General features: G+C 40.0%; 1 protein-coding gene across 1 annotated transcript in view; it reads right to left on the bottom strand.

Annotated features, from left to right (window-relative positions):
• Positions 1 to 24,885, bottom strand: part of DCX (doublecortin) — a 431,453-nt gene that overhangs the window by 32,006 nt on the left and 374,562 nt on the right. Inside the window, exon 8 of the mRNA XM_065916894.1 lies at positions 14,268 to 14,362. Within this exon, the coding sequence (XP_065772966.1) occupies positions 14,268 to 14,362 (95 nt within the window). The remainder of the gene's footprint in view (positions 1 to 14,267; positions 14,363 to 24,885) is intronic.

The following is a 24,885-nucleotide window of genomic DNA, read 5'->3' as shown; positions in this document are numbered from 1 at the left end:
ATGATCTGAAGATTCCTTCCAGCTTGAAAACTGTATGATCCAGTCTAGGCTAATACTAAAGTCCGTAAGGACACAAAGCAGTCATGCTAATGGCTATCCTTTCCAAAACAGTGAAGAGAAAAGGAACTTTTCTCTCAATTTACCCCTAGTTAACACTACTTATGAAGTTGTTCAGCCCAGCCCCATATATACATATTCCCCTTCTTTGTCCCTATTTCTATTTCTGTAAGGGAGAAAAATCAGGAGGTAGGAACAAGCAATAGATGGATTGTGTGTGTGTGTGTGTGTGTGTGTGTGTGTATGTGTGTGTGCATGTGTGTCTAAGAGGGAGGAAGAATGGGGGGAGTGGTGGCAAATCCTTGCTGAATGACTTGCTATTTGCTGACTGTGCAGAAGGTAATACAACGGGACATTTGTCGTAAAACTGGATTGCGTAAAATTGTGAATGAATGACAGGACTGAAGGAGCTCAGTAACAACCAGATTTTGTACTTTTTTGCTTTGAAAATGGGCCAATTTAAAATGCAGTTGTTAAAGGCTTGAATTTTGAACTAGACCAAAGTCCCCTAAAGTGGCAATACAGAAACCTGTCCTTATTTTTTATTTTTTTAAAAGATAGAAATTCTATTATTATAGAAGATAATAATAGAAATGCATTGATTATTATAGAAGGTTGAAAGATCATTCTGAAGAAAATATGGCCACTGAATATTTTCTAATGGTACATGTGGCACAAACGAGGGAACGCTCAGAGAGGTAGCCTAGGGCATGGACATGAGGAAATCTGCATTTCTCCTCTGGTCCTGCTCTTTAACAGATGGTCATTTGGCTGCCTCAGCCTGCCTTTCATCTTAAATTGAAGGAATTGGACAAAATGATATCTAGAGAAAGACTGTGGGTGGAATCTTTGCGGAATCTGGTCTGCAATTTAGATACCGACCTCCTACCACTCTCTACAGCCTCCAACCCAAGTACCAATTTTTCCCAGTTAACTACAAATTTTGGGGGGAAGCATGAAGCAAAACTTTAGCTTCCAGAAAGAAGTAGCAGGTAAGTAAAATGGGCTTCTTAATGATTTCTAACAGCTTACAAATAAAGGAGAGGGGGCAAAAAGAGATTCTCATACTTCGGGGTTTTTCAATGACCAGTTTTATCAGGAATCAGTACCACCATCATCTGGATTTTCCTTGTAGCTAAGGGCATCTGAAGCTTATCTCAGGGCATCTGATCTACCCCTTCCATAAGTGCATTTTCTCCTACACAGTGCACATCAGCAATGCCATAAAGTTGCCACTGATTCATGTCAGGATGTCCTGTAATATCTCCTAAATATGAATCAGCTATGTGCGTGTGTGCATGCATGCATGCATGCACACACACACACCCCCCCACACCCACACACACACCCCAAGCTCATTCCAGTTAAAGCAGAGGAACAATGCAAATCATTCAATAGCCAAACAGCAGCTTGACTTTGAATGTTGCACCTTTCCAACTATCTGAACAATTACAATGAAATAAGGATATCTTCATATCTGCTAAAAGCAAACACAGAATTGGCATGCATGGCTTTCCACTTAAATTTAGTTGTCTTTGCCATTATGGGCTATGATTATAGACAAAAAGCAGTGTTATGAACCTGTACCTCAAAGACTGAGAAATATTTCAAATGATCAGTCCTTATAGCAAAGAGAAAGGATTCTGTGTCTTCAGTATGAAATATCAGGAATATAGATAAAAAAGAGCTGCTTAAAATATGCCGTAACATTTCGTTTAAAATATAATTAGAATGTCTGGTCCACATTGAAATTATTAATGTAAGCATAACTGTTAAAAAGTTATCAAAAGACTGATTCTATTGAATTGGCCTCTGCTATTCATTTCGTTTTTTTTTTCCTGGAAGTTTCTGTTTGGCAGTGACAGCATGATTTCTAAACTACATTATTCTTCTGCATTTTTTTTTTGGTAAATTTTCTGCATGTGTTTTTTAGACAAAAGAAAAATCACCAGTTTATAAAAAAGGAGCCTGAAGAGTTTGCTCCTGAAATACAGACACAAGGTTTTATAAAAAGGATATTGGTTTCTTGCTATAAAAAGCGACTGAAAGGTGTCAGACCTGAAAACAAATTCTCACAGTGTTTTCAGTGTTGGCTGTTTACAAGGCATTCAATAGAACAGAGATAGATGGATACCGTACAGTTTGTGTCCTAACTCGCTAGGGTAGACAGCCTCTTAGAGGACCCAGGTATATGAAAGCCCCTCGCCCCCAACTGTTATTAATTGCTTATTGACTCTAAATTGCCCCAGTGGAGATGTTGACAAGGAATTCACTGTGCTTTATAAACACTATTGAAATGTCTACAGTGTTTTCCAATTTTGCCTAGTCTCTTTAAGATATCCTACACCAGGGTCCTAAGCCTCTGGAGTCAGAATGACAAGTTGCTGGTGCTTCTCCCCCTTGGCATCCAGATTTAATGCTAAACAACAAACTAGAATTTCAATCAGGAGTGAAGTGCCAGGCTGGGGAGCTGCCTTGCCGTCCTCCCAGGATCCTCCAGCTTTCTTGAGATGGGGAGACAAGGGACGCTTATGTTTGTCACTCTTGAATTTGCCAAAGATTTTCCCCTCCCCGCCACCACACACATCTTAAGTGCTATGTGTGTAAAAAACTCTCTGCAGAGGGAAGGCTGTCACAGATGAGGAAAGCGAGATGGGGGAAAATAATGCAGGTGCCTAAGTATCCAATAGAAAGATCACAGACTAGTACATTTTGCATCCCTGGAAAGTTACCCCCAAAGGATGGTTATCAATCTATCTCTTATAACTGGTAACTGTGGATCAGTGGCCCAGAGGAGAAATCACAGGAAAATAAACCCAACATATTACAGTGTGTTTTTAAAAGTAACAACAACAACAACAAAATAAAAATTTGAAAGCACCAATAGCCCTGTTGGACACTTGAGCAGAAGTACCCTATTGTAACGGTAAGCTTGCATTTGTATTCTGGACTCTCTCCTCCTTCACATGGAATCACCAAGTGAGTCTGAGTCATCCAAGGACAGAGGCAGGTACAGGTCCTGTAAGAAGATAAGAGATAAAGTTAATTCTCCTTTTCTTAACATCTTGGGCTCTGCAATGGGCAAGATTATGTGACTGCTTTTTTTTAAACTAACATTTTCTCTAATTTTTATTTTGAAATATAGATTCACAGGAATTTGAAGTACAAGAAGGTAGTTTAGCACAATGTATCCTTCATTCAATTTCCCCCAATGGTAACAATCTTGCAGTTTTCCATGCATTCACGTATGTGTATGTGTGTGTGTGCGTATGTGGGTATAGTATAGTTGTATGTGACTTTATCATATGTGTATATTTGTATGACCATCATGACAGTTGAGATACAGAACTGTAGCCTCACCAAAGGGCTCCTGCGTGCTACCCCTTTATGGCCACACCCACCCGTCCCCCATCCCTAAGCCTTGGCAAGCAGTGTTCTGTTTTCCATCTCTACAATTTTGTCATTTCAGATGTTATATAAATGGAAGCATACAGTATATAACCTTTTGGGATTGACTTTTCCCATCAGCATAATTCCCTGGAGATTCATTAAGCTGTTGCCTATAAGAGTAGTTCACTCCTTTATATTGCTGGGCAATATTCCATGCATGTACCACGGTTTATTTAACCATTAATTGGTTGAAGGACATGTGGGATGATTCCAGTTGTAGGCTATTATAAATAATACAGCTATAAACATCCACGTACAGATTTTTGTGTCAACATAGTTTTCAGTTCTCTGGGAGAACTGCTCAAGAGTACAATTTCTAAGTTGTGTATTAATTGCATGTTTAGCTTGGTAAAGACTGCCATATTGTTTTCCAGAGTGACTGTACCATTTACATTCTCACCAGAAAAGTATTAGTGATCTAGTTTATTCACATTGCCACCAGGATTTGGTGTTTTCACTACTTTTTATTTTAGCCAGTCTTGTGGGATTATAGTGATATCCCATTGTGGTTTTAATTGGCATTTCCCTGATGACTAATGATGTTAAACATCTTTTCATGTGCATAATTGACATCTATAATTCCTCCTGAGTTCAGTTGAAGAAAACATTCCTCAGAAATGTTTCTTCATGTCTTTTATTCATTTTTAACTAGATTTTTCTTACTGTTGAGTTTTAACAGTTATTTTTATATTCTATATATGGCTTTGGTTAGATACATGGCTTGCAGTCTGCAGCTTATCTTTTCATAACTTTTGCACGGTCTTTGAGAGCAAAAGTTTTCAATTTTTATGAGGTCCAATTTGTCTAATTCATCATATTTTTCTTTTACAGGTTGCACTTTTTGTTGTCATATCTAAGAACTCTAGTCAAACATCAGAAGATTTCCTCCTGTATTTCATTTCTAAATGTTTTACATTTACAATTATAATCCATTTTTCAGTTAATTTTTACGTAAGAAGTGAGGTTTAGGTTGGGATGATTTTTTTTTTTGCCTAAGGATATCCAATTCCCCCAGCACTATTTATTGAAAAAGCTATCTTTCTTCCACTCATTGACTTTCTTACCTTTGTCAAAAATCAGTTGTAGATATATAAGTAGATTCATTTCAGGCTTCCAGAGAGCTGCCAGACCCTGAACAAATGGATAACCCATCACCTAATTCCAATTTATTTCTTAATACTTCCATTTCCCACCAGAAACTAGGATTCATGACTCCAATACTGCCCCAAGTCTTGTCTATGTCTTGAGGAGATGGGATGATATGGCAAATGTTTTTTTTCTACTGTTCCCATAGCTTTATTTGGAGATCCTTGTGATTACTTGTAGACTTACTTCCCACATGGTCTAAATCAGTGCTTTTCAAATCTCTCTCTCTCAGTCTCTTTCTCACTTCTCGTTTAAATTTTCTATTCAAATGAAATTTTTCTTGGAAGCCAAATACATGAGACAAATAGAAGCGTAGTTGTTTTGGTCAAATCAGACATGGGGGAGGCAGAATCTCACCCATCCCCAAACGAAGTACCGTTTGAAAACCACTGTTTTCATTTACATTATCAGCAAGATACTAAAGGAAACTGGAAATTTGAGGGTCAAGTCTCTGGGTGATTAAGAGGCTTTCTTTGGTATAAACACAGAACTTCAGTAGAGAGCTGTCCAAGAGGATTAGAGAATGCAAATTTTCCTTGAGGTAAAGGAAAAAGTGAAGATGATGAAGGGGGATGAGAATAGGGAGGAGAGGGACTTATTTATCTAACATTGAGAATGCTTTTTGCTGAGAAAGGATAGGAAGTCTGTTAGGCCACTTAGAATGGAAACAGAAGTAAAGTATACTCAGAAATCTGATGGTGTAGTTAAGTAGTACTCTGACACTGAAAAAGTCTTTAAGTCTTGGTTTCTTCATCAAGAAAATGCAGAATGTACAATCTATAAGGTCTCCACCAGCTCTGAGGACACTCAAAGGAAGACTGAATCATTAAAACACATACACACACACAACAAAGGCAACTGTAGCAAATGGATTCACTTCTGACCAACCCGCCATCCCTACACTGTAAATCAGGTGTTGGAAAACTTTCTCTGTAAAGGGCTAGATAGTAAATACTTTAGGCTCTCTTTGCTGGTCACATATGGTCTCTGTCACACACTTTCCTTGGGTTTTGTTTCTTTTGCAACCCTTTAAAGATGTAACAAACATTTTTTTACATTGGGGTGCCATCCAAAACAATCAGGCCATACACAAGATTTGGTACTCCTGCTGTTAATTACCAAACAAAATTTCTTAGAATTCTGATAAACAGGCAGGGAGTACAACACTGAGAAGACAATAGGAGAGCAATAAAAACAGGTAGAATGGAGTTGGGGCAAAGTGGCATACTATGCAGTTGCATCTCTGAAGGGATTTAGTTCTCCAGAAATTGAGTAAAGTGAAAATTGGATATATCAAAGTATCTTTGAGCCTTAGACTTTAAGAATAGTGGAGAGACTCTCTGAAAATCTGATCCTGCATAAATGCAGTAACACTGGAAAAAATTGTCAAAACCAACTTTTTCAGAACTCCAGAAATTAACCAAAGGCTTGCAACAACCCCAAAAGTATTTCTTCAAGAAAAATGACTGACTCTCAGTAAGAATACCAAAGTTTATGGTGCTTTAACTGGTCCTATTTCCATTCTCTCTCTCCCCAACTCCAGGATATCTTTGAAAACCAACAGCCTCAGAACTACAGTATCTGAAAAACAGCGACCTAGACGCCACTAGAGGATGCAGAATGGGACTGGAGTTCCCCTAAATGCCATCTTCCCAGAGAACTGCCACTATTTGACCTGCCAGTTGATTCCCACTTATGGGGCTCTTCTTTATTTGACCTGACTCAGAGCACACTCACTGTGAACAGCCTTTACAGGGAGCATTAATCAATTGCAATTGTTTAAAATCATAGCTGCCTGATGTGGGGGAAACAGTTGGGGCAAATGAAGCTGCTCAAAACCTTAAAAGGAAAAGCTGGAGAATTCATGTCCATAGGGGACTTTGAAAAGCTCTGACAATATTCCCGGGGATCTCTAGGGCCAGGCACATTTTCAGGGTGTATTCTCAAAAAAACCTGAGAAATTCTTAATCTCTCACCTCTGGTTGGCCTTGAGGCCCCGAACAAACAGCAAGTGAAGGCTAAGGCAAGCTGCCTGACAGAGCATTGAAATCAGGCTTCAACACACACACACACAGACACACACACATACAGACACACACACACACACACACAGCCCTTCAGCAGAGGCCAGGAGACTTACTGAATCAAAGTATTTAAGGAAATCTAGCAAAATTATCCTTCAAGAATGAAGGAGAAATCAAGGCATTCCCAGATAAACAAAGACAGAGCTAGCAGACATGTCATATAAGAAATACTAAAGAGAATCCTCCTGGGAGAAATGAAAGGACAGTCACCCACATAACCCATATTAAGTAACACACATAACCCACATAAGAAATAAAGAACAATGGTACAGGTAAATATGTAGGTCAAGACAAAAGAAGTTATTATAAAATTATTTTTCCAACTCTTTTCTTCTATTATCCAATTCAAAAGACAACTGCATAGAATAAAAATTACCAAGATGTGTTGGTGGACTTATTATGCAAGAAAATGTAATTTGTATGTGAATAAGAACACAAAGGGGTAGGGAATGAACAGAGATATACAATAGCAAAATTTGTATATACAGTTGAAATGAAGTTGATAGTAATCCAAAGTAGATTGTGTCAAGATGTTAATTGTAATCCCCAGGGCAACCACTAGGAAAATAACTTGAAATAAAATTAGTAAAAATACAGCAAGGAAATTAAGAGTATACTGGAAAAATATCTATTTAACACAAAAAGGGCAAACATCCAGGAGTGAAGGAACAAAAAAGACATACACAAAATAGCAAATGGCAGATGTAATTACTAATTTACCAATAATTACATTAAACATAAGTAAATTAGGCACTCAAATGAAAAGGCATAGACTGACAGAATGGTTTTTAAAACATTCAGCTCTATGCTGTTTGAAAGAGACATAATTTATATTCAAAGACATAAATAAGTTGAAAGCAAAATGATGAGAAAGATTTATCATGTAGCTAGTAAGCAAAAGAGAGCTGGAGTGGCTTATACTAATGTCAGAAAAAAACAGATTTTAAGGCAAAATCTGTTACTAGAGACAAAGAAGGACATTCATAATGATAAAATATAATTAAAACATATATGTGCTTTAACAACAGAATATCAACATACATGAAGCAAAAATTACTGAATTAAAGTAAGGAATAAAGAACTTAACAGAAACGGTCAAAACTTCAATACCCCATCATTAGTAATGGATAGAATAACTAGGCAGAAGACCAACAAGGAAAGAGAATACTTGAAAGACAGACACTACAAGAAATTACACATCTAACCTATTCTGTCCAACAACAGCAGAATACACTTTACTCTCAAGGTCCCATGTAACGTTCTACATGACAGATCATATATTAGGCCATAGAATGAGTCTCAATAAATCTGAAAGGGTTTAAAATCATACACAGTATGTTTTACAACTACAGTGGAATTAAATCAGGAAGCAATAACAGAAAGACATTTGGGAAGTTCACAAATATGTGGAAATTAAACAACACACTGCTGAATAGTCAGAAATCACAAAGGAAACTAGAACATACAGTGAGATAAAGGGAAATGAAATCACAGTATACCAAAAGTTTTGGGAAGCAGCTAAAGCAGTGTTCAGAGGAAAATTTACATGAAATGTTCAGAATATGCTAACTCATAGAAAGAGAGAGTAGATTAGTGGTACCAGAGGTGTGGGTGGAGGAGAAAGAGGCTGTGACTACTAATAGGCATAGGGTTTCTTTGGAAGGTGATGAATACAGTCTTCCATAACTTTGTGATTATTCTAAAAGCCACTAAACTGGGCATTTAATTTAAAAAGGTGAATTTTATCTCAATAACATGTTGTTCTAAAAAGTAGTACCTTTGGAAAATCCTTTACATTGACAATTGAATACTATATATTTCAAATTTACTTTTTAGTGTAGTTGAATTATAATGTGTTAATTACTGCTGTATAGAAAAGTGACTCAGTTATACATATATGCTCTTTTTCATAGTTTTCCATTATGGTTTATCACAGGTTATTGAATACAGTTCCCTATGCTATACAGTAGGACCTTGTTGTTTATCCATTCTATATACACCAGTTTGCATCTGCTAATCCCAAACTCCCAATCTAACGCTCCCACCCCTCTCCTTTGCAACCAACAGCCTGTTCTCTATGTTTCTGGTTCTGTTTCATAGATAGGTTCTAAATCTTGTTTACATGATTCCTGAGCAGGTAACCCTATACAGCAATATGCATATATCAGTATATAGTTTATACAGTAATATTCAGTGTACAGTGTAATGTTATGTATAAATGTAAAACACAGTTTTGTAGTAGTTTTGCTCTATGACTATATTGTGACCACTGATGAATTCCATAAATTTACACATAAATGCAAGTCCACTGTAGTAAAAAGATCACAGGATTAAGAGCCAGGAGAACCGTCCTAAGCCTAACTTCCTCTTTCAGGATCTTTGAATCTATATCTGAAAACTGAGGAAGATGAAGACTATAAGATCTTTACGTTTCGTTCTAGCTCTAAAATTCTATAAAATATAACATGGATCATTATATTTTGCTTTTCTCTAGTTATACCAAAGCCAGGGGAAGGGAAGCAGTCACTGCCAAGTTAGTGAACTTCCTGGGCTGTCTTCAGGTCAGTACACAAGTGTCTTTTATTATGGAAGTCACTTTGAGTCCCACTACACTGAACACTCAACCACTGGACTTTAGTGTAGCTCGGAATCATTCATGCAATAGACACTTTAGTGTAGTTGGTTGGCTAGTGGAAATAATTAGCTGAGAAGATTGTTCCAGACTGTTATCTCAGAGGAAGAGGAGACAGGCCTGGGGTAGAAATGGGAGGCTATTCCACTTGCATCTGCTGTGACTTGTAATGGGTGGGGTGAGACGCAGGCTATGGAGAAAATCCAGAGGACTAGGCCTAGGTATGAACTTCCGTACTTCTATCCTCCATCAATTTCTTTAGTATTCAAAATATATTTTCTTGTATGAGTAGAACACTGTTCAGGGAAAGAAATTATCTCAACATTCTGTTTTGTTGATTGATATGTAGAAATACAGAAACACACATATTGCTTAACAATACAAATAATTTGCACCTGAAATTCATTTGCTTAGTCCCCTGGAGCCCTACAGAACAAAATGTTTGTAACAAATACAGCTGTGCTGGCGATACTATTGCTTTAGAGAAAACAAAAACTTGGTCTCTGGTCCAAGAAGCTTATAGTCCAAAGGAAGTCAGAGAGGAGTTCTGAGAAACCTGGCTTCTAGTTTGGGTTTGCTTTTTCCCAAATGTACCCTGTGCTTTTCTGATGATGTGGCTTTGTTCTTGCTGATTTTTTTTTTTTTTTTGAAAGCTTGAATGCCCGTTCTCTTCACCAGCCATCAAAATCCTACCCAGGCTTTAAGATTCCACTTAAATGTCACCTAGTCTGTAAAGCTTTTCTGTCTCCCACTCTCCCACAGTTGGATGTCTTTCCTCCTCTCCTTTGTGCTCTTGCAGTTTTTTGTTCACTCTTGATTACACTACCAAAGTCCACTTAGAGTGGTGTCTGTGATTTAAGGTTCAGGATCCTGCTTTATTCATCAAACTATCTCTCTAAGCACTTCCAGGATGACAGAAAAAACGAGTTTGGAAACACAGAGGATAATGTATATTTAAATAATGTTTGTTATGTTTTCAAATACTATGTCAAATACATTTTCCTTCAATCTCCAGGCAACTTGGCAAGGAAAATGCCTCCAAATTTAAAGCTAGGAGGGTGATCACTAATCTGGAAAAAATTTTTTAAATAAATGAAAAAGTTTCCCTGTGCTTCTAGGCATTTTGAACATCTTTAATATGGTGTGTGCCTGCTAAGTCACTTCAGCCATGTCTAACTCTTTGTGACGCTATGGACTGTAGCCCAAAGGCTCCTCTTTCCATGGGATTCTCCAGGCAAGAATACTGGAGTGGGTTGCCATGCCTTCCTCTGGGAGATCTTCCTGACCCAGGGATCAAATCCATATCTGTTATATCTCCTGCATTGGCAGGTGGGTTCTTTACCACTAGCACCACCTGGGAAGCCCCCTTTTATATGGTAACTTCTCTGAACTGTTGAATCATACTGGGGTTGTCTTTATGACTGGGCACCTTCTTTTTCTCATCTGTAAAATGGAAACACTAATCTGCCTTATCCCTTTTGCAGGGTTATCACAAGGGTAAAAGAGAAAATGGCTATGCAAAAAAGATAAAGCAGGACGAAAATGCAAAATGTTGTTCTCATTAACTATACTAGGATTTACTTCATGTCCATATTGCAGCATTTGAGTATGCGGACTTTGGCTAACCTCATCGCAGCTGCATTAAAAAGGATTCTCCGTGAGTTGCTTAAGAGGAGAAGCCAAGCGGCTGATTACAGCTTAGGGCCCTGCCACAGCCATCAAAAGTAACCAAAGGGATGCTGGGACTTCAAGTTTGTTTCCAATTGCGCAGAAGGAAAGTCATGGCCTCAGCCACCTGCTTCCTGTCTCCACCATGACTCACACCTTTCAGGTCCACTTGGATGCAATTTCGGATGAGATCTGCTTAGGCCCACTGCCCAAGGACCTCGATGGTGCTAAGGCTCAGGTAACTGTGAAAGGAGGAGCAAAAAGCTGAGCCTGAGCCCCAAGAGGACTGAGCCAAGGTCACAACACACTTTTTAGCTTATTTAGAAAAACCAATTTGTCCTCCATCACTGGTGGTGTAAGCATGAGGCTACTGTTTCTGATAGGATACACTGAGTAAGACACAACATCACTTCTATGACATTTCTGTCCCAAACGCACAGTCTGAATTTAACCACAAGGAAACATCAGACAAACCTAAATCGAAAGACATTTCACCAAATAATTAGCCTGTGCTCTTCACTTCTATAATATACTTCCCTAAAAGATTTTTTAAAAGACTCAACAGCTTTTCTGAATCAAAGAAGACTAAAGAGACATGACCACTGAGAGCAATGTGTCATCCTAGGTTGGATCCTGGACCAAAAAAAGAAGGCTCTTGGGACAATTGATAAAATTTGAATATGGATGAGAGAGCAGACAACCGTATTGAACCAATGCAAACTTCCTGATTTTACCATTGTACTATGGTTATGAAAGAAAATGTCCTTATTCTTAGGAAATACAGACTGAAGTATTTAGAGGTAAAAGAGCATGATGTATGCAACTTAATTTCAAATGGTTAAAAAATTTAGTAAAGTGTATGTGTGGTGGGGAGGGAGAAGACCCACAAAAATAAAGTAAATGGGGAAAATATAAACAACTGGTGAGTCTTTATAAAGAGTACATAGACATTCTCTGTATTATTCTTGCAACTGTTTAATTTAAAATATCAAAGTAAAAAGTTAAAAAATTTGTGAAAACTATACCAAAATCGAAGTGTTCTTTAAAGTTTGCTTTAGAAAATTATATAATTTATTACTTAATGTTGGTTTGCTTAACTGCCATAAAAAGTTTGAAAAATAAGGTGATACACTGAAAACTCAATGATACAAAGGAAATAGCGAGACTCTGACAAGGCTGCCACCTGTAGCTTATTCTAGTCCTTCAATGGTGAAATTTGTTTTTAGAATTGAGTCCAAAGCAAAAGCAAAACAAAATACAACAAGCAATGTCTGCCTAAAGCCTAAAAACCCAACCAGAAGAAATGGTTTAGCAATGCACTCATTCAATGGGCTTATGGGTGGTGGGGCTTCAGCATAAAATGAACTGAATATATCAATTGAAAAGTGGAAGGACTCAAGTGTATGGGCCAAATAAATGCCTAGACTGCCCCCCACCCCAGCCCTTTGAGGAAGGTACTGGTGGAAAGTACTGGGATAGGTCACACTTCCCAGAAGGAAAGTAAGGGCAGAAATGCATGGAACAAAGACACAGTAGGAAACAGTGGAGCATCCCTGAGGTTCTGTGTAGACAGTAGAACAACCAAAGTAGGCTATTCCTCATTCTGGTATGTCCACATGAACAAGCCTTGTTGCTCAGAAGAATTACTGAAAGTTGACTGCTAAAGCAGTTCTCATCCATCTCACAATCTTTGGGTAACACTGGCTACACAGACAGTTCAGCAGATCCTCCTTTGTTAAAATCAAGTAGCTCAAGAGAACAATTCAAAGGTCCCAGCCAGGGTCACTACCAGAAGTTAAAAGAGTCATTAAAGGAGTGGAATGAGCATTAGGAATTATGGCACAGGTAATGGCCGAGTTAACCAGGAAATTAAAATCCTGATGTAGAGAAAGGGAGATTTAAATGGATGTCAGGTAGTGGTGTGCTGTTAAATGTGTAACGACTAGCTTTCTGTGTGAGAAAGCAACAGCTCTGATTTATAGCATTTGCTGAATTCCATGGTGTAAATATTCCCATCATGGCTGAGCTCTAGTTACCAGAGTTGGGAAGCAGTGTACAGTCAGCTCTCATGAGCTAGTGTAAACCGGCTCCAGCAGACCAAGGGTCATAACCTGGGTGCCAGTCTTATGTCTGCTGCTGCCTAGCCATGTCACCCAAGTAAGTAACTTCACCATTCTGGGTCTCAATTTCCTCATGTGTAAAATATCAATCTCACAAGATCATTGAGAGAATCAAATGAAACAAATGTATCTGTGTCTCAGATCTCCTCTACCCCGACCCTCTATGGTTCCGTGATGAAGCTGGCCACATTGGTGGCCTTTTGGCTTTCTCCATCTTATGTCAGGTCTTGTGAGCCAGGGGACGACAAGAGAATCCTAGAGGAAGCCACTCTATGGTGTGGTAATCAGAGCAGAGGGCTTCCCTGGTGGCTCAGCAGTAAAGAATCACCTACCAGTGCAGAAGATGAGGGTTTGATCCCTGGGTCAGGAAGATCCCCTGGAGAAGGGAATGGCAACCTGCTCCAGCATTCTTACCTGGAGAATTCCATGGACAGAGGAGCCTGGTGGGCTATGGTCCATGGGGTTGCAAAAGAGTTGGACACGACTTAGGGACTAAACAACAACAATCAGAGCAGAAACTATATCCATGTGGCCTGTGGTGAGGTGGAAGGCAATGGCCACTGCACGTTTTCGATACAGAAGAGATTTCTAGGTAGAAATCAGTTTGGAAAGTGGAGGTAGAGAATTTCTACAACATCTATTATTTTAATGGTATATTTATTGGGGCTAACTTGGAGGTGTAAAGGGTGCCTAGGGTCAGTGCAATGTATATATGCCCTCTCTTCCCATACTATACCAGAATTGGCCTGGTCATGAAGAATACACAGTGAAATTAGGGTCTGCTCATATTTGAATGTCCCATGAATCTATAGGGAGTGGCTCAGGATTAACTTTCTTTATGACCTTTACTGGACCTAGGAACTTGAGTTGCCCTCAACACCCTGTTTGCTGGGACAAAAGTTCAGTTCATCCCCTGGGCCATCATTTGGGTATTTGGGTCCTTCATACCTCTTCCTTTTGGTTAAATATAATTAGAATTAAACCAGGGGCTAGAAGAATAAATACAAGTGATTGGAAGCTTGACCCCTGCTGGGATTCCTGGGACTTCAAGCTAATGGACCAAAAAGTCCAAGTGAAAGGGGGTTTAGTAAGGTATAAGAGACATAATACCTTGTGCTTCCGGAGGCTGCCAGGACTGGTGGGCGTAGAGATGGGAGACTGCTTAGACTTGGGGGTAGAGAGCTGGCTGCTGGAGGTTCCGTTTGCTAGCCCAAGGCAAGAGAAAAGGAAGGGAGAAAAATCAACAGCATACAAAGGAACACGTTATCCTTCCCCTCAGAAGACACTAAGAACATTCAAACGCGCTACACAGACGACCAAGTGATTTGATGAGTAGAACAAAGGTGAAAAGAAACACATTCCTCAGAAAGGCAAGAACTACAATCCTCAGTTAATTAGATCCCCTCGCGGTGCAAGGCGGTAATCCACCTCCCCTTCCTCCCCCCCCACCTCCTCCCAAGTGCTTCCAATTACAGGGGTCTGGTTCTTTTCAAACCTTTTTCATATTCATTCCCAAGTCTGACCCTAGCAACATCTCTGGAGGTAGTCCGGGAACATGTTACTCTGTTTCAATTTTATAAATGACATAAAAGCGAGGCATGAAGAAGTTATATGCCTCACCTTAAAGGGGAAGGCATGTGGGTGATTTTGGCATGTCCCCTTTGGTGGCAGATGATGTGGTAGTTGGAGAACAGCCCTATTATCTATCTCTTCCCCTCTCTATTTTCCTGCTCATCTTTCCCCCCACTCTCTCTTCCCTACCTCATTCTGGGTGCAAAGAACAGAAGGAAAAAAGGAGAGAGAGAGAGCTAATTAGGAAGCAGAATGGAAAAGAAAATGGAGGAGAAACAGTGTGAAACATAAAGAGAGGTGCATACAGCAAAATAGGCAGAGGAGAGAATTGAGAATGAGAGAGAGAGAGAGATCAGGAGTTAAGGAGACGAGAGACAAGAGGTTGCTAAGAAAGAGAAGGAGGAAGTTTGAAATCAGGAGAAAGGCTTACAGACAGAAAAAGGATGGTGGTATTAACCAGAGTCAGGGTGCATCCCCATTTGTCTCTCGTCAGTAAAATGCTGAAAATTAGATGATTTCGTATTTAACATCTCTATATTCCATTGTTGTTGCAAATTGTCTTATATTCCCTTGCTGACCAGATTTTTTAAAGATCCAATCATGTAAAAAGAAATGTGGTGCATTGAAGTGGAACAATTAAACACTTTCAAAGGGAATTCATGTTCAGACATCTCATGCTTAAGTTAATTTATTTTAAAAATCTAAGGACCTACATTGTTCCTCAGATATTCTGAAATGTGCTTTTTAAAAAAGGCAAATATCCCAAGGGCATTAGGGGGAAAGGGGAGGAGAAGAGAAAGAGGAGGAAGGGAAGACAGGAGAGAGCCAGTAGAGAGGAAGAGAAACACAGAGAGAGAATAGGAAATTGAAAAAGTTGAGCAGGAAGATGGCCTGAGAGTGTTGCTGTTGATCCCACAGGTAAAGCTTAAACTGATGTATCATGAGTATTTCCTGAAGATATACTTCCTCTGCACTACTCTGGTAATGTTTCCCTAGGTTCTGGAACCTTCATATCAACTATAGAGATGAAAGAGACATCAGTGTGGTGGTAGCTGAATTTATCCAAGTGCAAGTGAGCTGAAAAATGGGCACTTAGGCATCCACCGTCTGGTTTTACCTGTGTATTAACTTGTCTTTAACCCACTCACTGAGAGGCCTTTCTCCCTGTCAGGGTTTCCTGGGAGTCATTCATTCAATTGGCCAGTAGTTCCAGAGTACTTTCTCTAAACTGAGCCAAGAACTAGACACTAGGGTTTCAGAGATGAGTAAGTCACTTCAAATGGGGAGGCAGGTAAGAATACTGTAGAATAAGTGCTATGACAGAGCCAGAGAAGTGGTGTTATTGGAGTCCAGGGAACTAGGAGGCAAACAAGAGGAGGCAACACCTGAAAAAAGTCTGGAGAGATGACTCTGGAATAGACAAATCTATATTGATTAGATATTAGATATTTAGGCAGAATTAGATTAGATAGTAGATATTTAGACAGAAGGTCCAGTAGATCAATGGTTGCCAGAGGCAGGCCAGCAGGAAGCAAGGAGGCTGGAATGGAGAGGGTCTGCTAACAGGTACAGGGTTTCTTGGCAAGGGGTGGATAAAGATGTTCTGGCATTAAATAGTGATGGTTGTTATACAACTTTATAACTAAACTATCAACATCCAGTGAATTGTACATTTTAACTGAGTGGATTGTTTGTTATGTGAATTATATCTCAATAAAGCCATTAAGAGAAGAGGAATTGGAGCTAGTTAGGCAGAGAGAGTAGAAAGAGTAGTCAAGATCAGAATTTTACCGCGAGGGGCAAAAGGAATGGCAGTGTGAAAGAATACAGTACGTTTACAGAAGTACAAACAGCTCCAAATGGCTCCAGCATATGTGCCAGCAGTGAGTTCTGAGAGATGAGACTGGAGTTGAGGATAAAGACCAGACCCTGGGGGCCTCTTGTCTTAAGTTTTGGTTTGATGTGTGAAAGAAATGATACATTTGATACATCACAAGTTTGAGACCATCAAAGTTACATTTAAAAACTATGACTCCAGTTCTGGTGGGTGAACTGGATTAGGGTGGGGTAAAGGTGGAAGCAAAGAGATTGGTTGAAAGACAATGCATTCATCCAGGTGACAGGTGGTGATAGCTTAAATTAAAGCACTGGAGAGGTGAAGCATGGACTGGGAGAAGAAAAGAGGCTTAGAGGTCAGGCAAACTTAGGGTGTTATGTACACATATGCTGCAACAAGCCACCCAAAGAGGAGCATGACTTGTACCAAACAGCACAGAGACTGGGGGAGGTAGGCTTTGCCAGGGCACTAGGCTTTCTGGTGAATAAAAGGGACACTTTGGAAAAAGCAAGAGTCTATGGAGACACAATGTGGAGAAGCAGTCAATTACTCTGCAGGAAAAGGAAGGAGTTACTATACCACCTGCAGTACCTCGGGGTCTCCAAGCAGGACCTGGCCCCCTAGAATTCAAGATGCAGAGCAATCTTGGTCATGAATGTGAACTGACATAATGCAAGTCTTCCAAAAGAGCCCTGACCTCAGCCAGGAAGTCTCAAAGATGTAGGTATCCACAGGTAAGTTCTGCCGTTTTGTTCTACATGGTTGCTGTGTTCTTGGGCAAGCAAGTTTCCCAGCGTTCGTCAGCCATGCTACAAGAGGATGGCTGCTATACTTCCAGTGTGAAAACTGTCCTTTTTACCTACCCTCTTATCTAGCTTCTTACCTGAGAGTGAGCCCACTGCTCTTGCCAAAATGTGGGACATTATTAACTATAGCATGTCCGCATGGGAATCAATTCCCACTTATTGGCCGTAGAGTTGCACACACAGGTGTTTTTTTTCTTTTCAATTTCCAGTTCTTTTCTCAACATTCTCTGTAACTCTCTCACCCCAATTTTAGAGCACTGACGTTCCATCTATACCTCTCTCTAGTCTCTGTATGTCTATGTATGTTTATATATGTTCCACTGCCACTCTCCCAATCAATCCATCCCAAGATCAATCTTAAGCTACCTGCAAATAAAGGATTTAATTTTGTCATCAACATTCAATAAGCATTTTGAAAATCAGTTTTTAACCATTTAACTACAATTAACAATTTAATTGTTGGGGGGAAAACAAGCAGATACTTTCCCAGACTTTCCTGATGGAATTAAACCCAAAGATGGACACAGAGCAATGAGAAAATGTAAACACATACAGGCAAAGGTCCCCCTGGAGTAGGAAATGGCAACCTGCTCGAGTATTCTTGCCTGGAAAATTCCATGGACAGAGGAGCCTGGCAGGCTACAGTCCATGGGGTCACAAAGAGTCAGACATGACTGAGAACACACAGCACACAACTCAGGCAAAGGTCAATTCCCTACAAGCTGAAGGAGCTCCTACGTTTACAGAGGACGTAAAACATATTCTTATATGCATTTCTTTTATGGTTTCTGTGGGAAAAAAAATTTGGAAGGGTGCCATTTGACTTGAATTATGAAGCCAATTCATATAAATGTCAAGTAAAAGAAGTAGCAGGAAAAGATGAAAATAGGATCTGATGAACCGTGCATAGTCTGGGATTGCCAAATCCACATGGAAGTCTGTCGCACATCATTTTGAGAGTGACTGGAAATAACACCAGTTTGATAACCCTCATTTTTCCTTTATTCTGCTCAGACATCTTTAGCTCCTGTCTCTGAGGTTCCATTTCTCAACTGCAATTTGAGAATGTACTGGGGGAATCTTCACCATCTTTTACTGGTCTCTCTCATTTCCCTTCTCATAACCACAGCCTCACTGTGGTCATCTTTTATTTACTCATATTCCAAATCCTTTCATCCCTTTCTTCTCATTGTACAGTTCATTTTTACTCCTCTACAACAAGGCACATCAGGAACTTTTCAATCTTCTAGGCTGCTTTAACAATCTTATCAATAAAAACCAGGATAATAATGCTTATTGTGTGTCTGTGATAAGCCAGGAACTCTTTTCTCTCTTTCTAGTCTCTCACTCTCTTTCTCTCTGTCTCTCTCTCTCTCTCACACACACACAACCTCATCTAGTCATATTCTAATTTCTGATGGGGAAACAGAGGTTTGTTCCAGTTAGAGACAGCAAATCCTATGTCCAGGATTTGAACACAGGTCTTTCTGATTCCAAAGCCTATGTATGTTTTGGTTTGTTTTCAGTTTTTGCTACATTGCTCTTCCCTTTTCACACTTTGCTCCTGGGGTGCCTTCCTATGACAACTTTCTGACATGGGGTAGGAGGGAGGGAGAAGAGTTGTGGCAGAGAAAAAAAGAAAGAAATAGGAGCACATAGAAGCAGACACCAGAGCTTACATCCATCTTCTAGGCTTTTTATCCTACTCGATCTAGTTTAGATTGGAAAGTGATTAGCAAGAGCTATCTTTCATTCACCCTGCCAACATTCATAGACAATGTCATGAAACAATAGCAGAGAGAGCAGCCAGCCAGGCATGTAACTACCCTCATGCCACAGAATCCTCTGAGAAGATGGTATCTGCGCCCTGTCTGCCACTTCCCTCAGCTATGCAGCATAATTGCCAAGCTTGGCTTGGCACAATCTTGGCTTACTAGTTTCTCTGAAGGCTCATGCCTGCCCATTTCCCACTGCTTGTCTTTAAATCCTTGGCTCCCTTAGAATGGAACAAGACAAGCCCAAACAAAAGATGGTGGGTAAGGTAGCTAAGTTGAATTAACTAGATTTACAGGGACTTAAGTGTGTAGGGGAATAGGAGCTCCCAGGAGTCAAGAACAAGGTAGAGGGAGTAAGTTCCCAAAGAACAAGGAGAAATTTCAGTTTCTGGCATGGGTGGCCAAGGGCAGAATATGGTCACCAGCCTGGCAAGTTGATGCTGAGCTCTTGGACTCTGAATTCCCATGTCTGGAGGCTGGACTGATTGCTGGAAATCAAGATGCAATCGTGTGAAAAGTGGGTGTAAGTTGTCCCAGGTATAGCAATTAAAGATTTGTCTGGGCAATGAGTTAAACAAGTCATTTACTTTCTGGGTTCAAATTCGCATGGTACAGGAAGAAAAAGGTCAGTTTGACATGTGCTTTTCACCCAGCCTTTGGCTGGAGAGTAAACTGATTTAATATTCATTCTCACTTAGCTCTGGCTTTTCCCTCCCATTTGAATCTCCAGATTTGAGCTCAACTCAAAATCAAGTCTGCTGGTTTGGGTTTGAGGTCTATTTTGAAATACTGCTCACTGAAAAGAAATAATCCAGTCTACAAAAAAAAAGCCATGACAATCATTTCAGAGCCACGTTGAAAACAGCAGATGTATTTCTACAATTGTTTTCAAAGCATTTTGCACTATGTGAATTCACATGACTCTCCTGATAACCCCAAGAGATGGTAGCCAGGAATTAATGATCTCCTTTTAATCACAAGAAGAGCCTCAGAGAGTTTAGGACTTGCTTAAGGGGATAAATAAACTGCTTCTTCTCAATGGATGGTGGACTTCAGGATTTGCTTACAGATTTATTTCAAAATTCCCTCAAAGTTAGCATATCACATACCACCATGACTTTTTAGTGATTGGTTCTCTGTCTTGTCTTTTCTAATTTCCTAATGTCTTGAAGAGGGAGATCTCAATATACAGTTCAGTCACTTCCTCGTTCTTTTCTCATATTGAGATGCTTCATTCCAGTCCAAAGACACCCTGGTTTCTTCCTACTTACACAGGGAGGTTTTCTGGAAGGCCATCCAAGTAGAACCAAGGTGGTTTCAACTTACTTCAGAACAAGGCCAAGAGACTGAGCCTGTGGTTTTCATACATTCATTCCAAAGAGCCCTTGGGCGGGGTGTGTGGATTGGTTTGGCTAATTATTTCTGCTCAGTGGGAAAGCTTTTGTCCCTCTCCCCAGACTCGTCTAATAGGGAAGCAAAAACTAAGGGCCCAAGAACAGTTTTTCACTGATTTGATCACAAGCCTGGTTCTCAGGCCAAATTCAATCATAGGTTGTAAGACACTGTAACTTCAGAAGTTGGAATTTGAATTTTAAATCAATTCCCTACAGAGTCTTGGACAGCATGCAGTGGTGAATCTTTTAAATAAAGGAGAGAAGTAAGAGTCTTCCCTATAGCAAAACAAAAAATGTGTACCCATTTCTGCACTATTTTGACACAGATCAGTTTCCTTCAAGAAGAGGACAACTGTAAGAAGACTGATAGATGTGCCAGGATTGTTTCCTCAGACTTGATAATGCTGACAATATTTATTTCCAGCTGAAGGTAGTTTTGCTGAGAATATGTTTCTGGTGGAGCAAGCCTGTTGTCAACACTCCCAGTTTTATGGGGCAGGAACTATCAAAAAACTACACTACCCTTAATATGTGGAAAGAATATATGCTTTGGAATCAGTCAGGGTTTTAAACCCTGGCTTAGCCATTTCTTAGATGTGCGACCTCAGGTGGAACCTACCTTCTGTGGGTCTGTTTCCTCATCTGTAACATTTGAATAAAAATAATGCCGATGCCAATTCTTATTGTTTTGAGCATTACATGACATACTACATAGAAAACGCTTAGCCAAGTGCCTTAGCAGATAGAGAGGGCTCAATAATGACATGTTCCATTGCTATTACTACTGCCACTACTAGAAATGGAAGGAATTGAAGCATTGAGTTAGGAAATTCCCTTCCACGGTGGGTGATTCATCAACTTATGGAGGCTGAGGACTAATTCTTTGGCTAGCAGGTCAGACATTAGAAGACTGAAGTTTTCCTGAGTGAAGCCCATTATTTTTTATTTTCGCATGTTATGGCCATGCTCCCCAAAGCAGAGCACTTGGTTCTCGACTCTCTCAGCAGTACCCATGGGGGTGGGATGGTCAATGAACTCCATGTGGAACCAATGAAGGTATCGGAGCAGGTAAGTTATACAATGGCTATGCTTTAGGATGAAAAATGTGGTGTCACCATAGCAAATGCCTAAGTGGATAGAGATTTGAAGCAGAGATACTATCTAAGAGTATGTTGAGCAATTCAGGCATCAGGTGATGAGGGAAAGGAAGAGATTTTTTGTGAGAAAGGTGAAGATGGTTTAAAGGTTCAACAACAACAGGAACAGGATATGGTAGACATAAAGGATTGAAGAGTGGGAAGAGTCAAAGATAATGCCAAGGTGCTGGGTCTAGGGAATAGAATTGATTCTATTGTCAGGGAGTTGGGGAAGGGAAATATTTTTGATTTGTAGACACATTGCATTTGGCACATGGAGGCAGAATTGTCTGGTCAGCATTCACGGCGCTGATATCCAGAAGGAAGGTGGGGGCTGGAGATGTAGATTTAATGGCAGCCTGTCTGTACCTCAACGTGCTATATTCATTACCACCTCTGCTCTTTTGTTCAAGTTTTCTCTGCTGCCAGAAATATCCACTTCTTTATCAACTGAAATCTTCCTTCAAGCCCCAGTTCTTTCAGGAAGCATTAACACCCTAGCCCACAGTAAACTCACTTTCCCACAAACTCCAATACTTCCAACAGCACTTACTGCCTGTGTCTCTCATGCACTTGGCATCTAAACAAATCATTATCATTAAGTCTCATTTTCAGCACCACAGTTCAATGGTTAAATTGTAGAGTGTGGAGCCCGATTGCCTGGGTTCAAACCCCAGCTCTATTACTTACTAGCTGTGTGGTCCTGGGTAGGTCAGTCTACTTCCATATGCCCTAATTTCTTCATGTGCCGGATGGGGATAATAGCTACCTCATAAGGTTGTTGTAGGAATTAAATTAGTTAATACATGTAAAATGATTAGAATGGTTGCTTGGCACATAACTATATAAGTATTTGTAAATACAAATTTTTATACTCCACCAAAAATTTGGAGAATCACTTGTATTTAAACACAAATCCCAGGGTGCAACAGGTTGCTAGGACTCCTACTGCAGGGACATGGGTCAACACCACTACATCCCATGGTCTAAGGTGTGCTCAGGGCCCCCATTATACTGCTTCTCCAACCATTTCCTAAGCAGTGGAAAAGTTGCCTTAGATATAGGACAGTTCTTCCACTTCAACTAGACATAAGCTGTGGTGTTAGAAAGAACCAGAATGGGGGAGGAGGTAAGGGAAGTTTTTTCTCTTCCTATGGCTTCACCAAGGGCACAGACAAAGGGCAGCACTTACCCTTGGATGGACAGGAGGGAAGCTGATGGAGGGTCTATGATAGGCACTGGAAACAAAGGTGCTTAGTTTATGGCTGTGTTCTATGCTGCACAAAGAGGATGTCACACATACCACTACCACCCCTGCCTCCCTACAGCCCTTTTCTGAAAGCTGAGGAAGGTAGAAGGAGCAGAGAGGCAAGGGCCATCCAAGAAAGACTGTTTATTCACCACTCTGGAGCTTCTACACCCTGCCTCAAGGACAAGGCAAGGATTGTTTGCATGGGAGTCGGGAGAGCTGAGCTCTCATTTTTGAGTAGTAAATAGATATTGGGAAGACTGCAAGATTTACTGAACCTCTTTATATCTTAGTTCTCCAATCTAAAAAAAAACAACTGGATAATTTTCTTTTCCCAACTTAATTTATGGTGCTATTATGAGTGACAACTGAGATGATGGATTTGGAAATATTTTGCAAAGTGCAGAGCATTTACGTCATGTAAAAGATCATTATCTTGAACTTCTCTCAGATGCAGAAGAAGGATATTGTGTGTTGAAGACCTCCTGGAGAAGGAAATGGCAACTTACTCCAGTATCCTTGTCTGGAAAATTCCATGGACAGAGGAGCCTGGCAAGGCAGGTTATAGTCCATGGGGTTGCAAAGAGTCGGACATGACTGGGCAACTGAGCCCACACATAGTCACATGTGGCAAGTGAGCATCTGAAGTGTGGCTAGTCAATTGAGGTATACTGTAAGTATAAAATACAATCCCATTTCAATGAATGTAAAATATTTCAATAATTTGTTACATTGGTTACATGACAAAATGATAAGATTTTGGATGTATTAAATAAAATAAATTATCAAAACTAATTTCACCTGTTTCTTTGATCTTAACTGTAAGCTATTAGAAAATTTTAAATTACATACAAAGCTTGCATTTTATTTTTATCGGACTGAGTTGGTACATCCAGACAGTCACATTCAGGATGGTCAGAGCATTCGGTTTCCTCCAGCTTAGGCAACCCAAAGCAGCCTGTTTAGTTCAGAAGAGAAGGACTCCTGGATACAATACTCCCATGGACATCCTCCTTCCAACCTGGCTGTTTTGTGGTCCTTGACCTCCTCCCCCCTTTTTTTTTGACTTCCCCTTTTAAAAGATGTATATTTTGGTAGAAAAGACATTCATTCTCGGGAATTTGGGAACAGGGAAGATTTGACTTTCAGGAATAGGTGCTCATAGGTTGGGAGACGAAGGGTGGGGAACATTGGGTTGCTACAACAATGACTTACTGCTGAAGAATAGCAAACTAATTATCACATTACAGTCCTCTCAGCCTACCAGGGTGGGTAATTAGCTTTTTTGGAGGCTCCTCAAAAAAAGAAAGAAAAAGAAAAGATTCCTTCCCAGCATCTGGCTGAATTTGTCCTTTTAATTCAATTCAATTCAATCCAATTGGGAGGTAGTTGCATAAACAGAGAAATTAACACATTAAAGGCTGAAATAAAAATAGAGAGAGATGTGCAGAAACATCTTCCTTTAGTTCTGAAGCCAGGCTTACCTTTGCCCATCAAACGGCAAGTCCTGGGTTAATCAAAATGGAGTACTGCATAAACTTCCTTCACACATTCCACAGGAGTCCTCTGGGCTCAGGTTTCACCTGCTTTCCACACAGTCCTTTGCCCTACTTTAAAGACAAGCTTGGCTAATGGGACTTACATTCTCAGAGTCCATCAGCTCTGCCCAGCGAGAATGAGAGCTCCTTAATAGCTATATTATATAAACAATCAAATTTTCCCTTAACTCAAGTTTAGGCTTAGCAACAGACATCCCATTTGGGGCAATACTGCCATCAGTATTGGCAGGCAGGAGTGGGGACTGAACTCGAGGGGAATAAAGTAGAAAGATTTTGATTTATTCATGGGCAGAAGAGGAAAGAGACAACTTAAACACTAAGGAACAAAGAATCAAATTATGATGCAAATTACAGACCAAATAGCATCAATTTACTAAACCTCAATTCAAACTGAACTCAG

The sequence above is a fragment of the Muntiacus reevesi genome, chromosome X, assembly GCF_963930625.1.
Source record: "Muntiacus reevesi chromosome X, mMunRee1.1, whole genome shotgun sequence".
In the NCBI taxonomy this organism is placed as follows: domain Eukaryota; kingdom Metazoa; phylum Chordata; class Mammalia; order Artiodactyla; family Cervidae; genus Muntiacus; species Muntiacus reevesi.
Note: the sequence above shows the minus strand (reverse complement) of the source record. Positions and strands in the feature narration are given on the sequence as shown.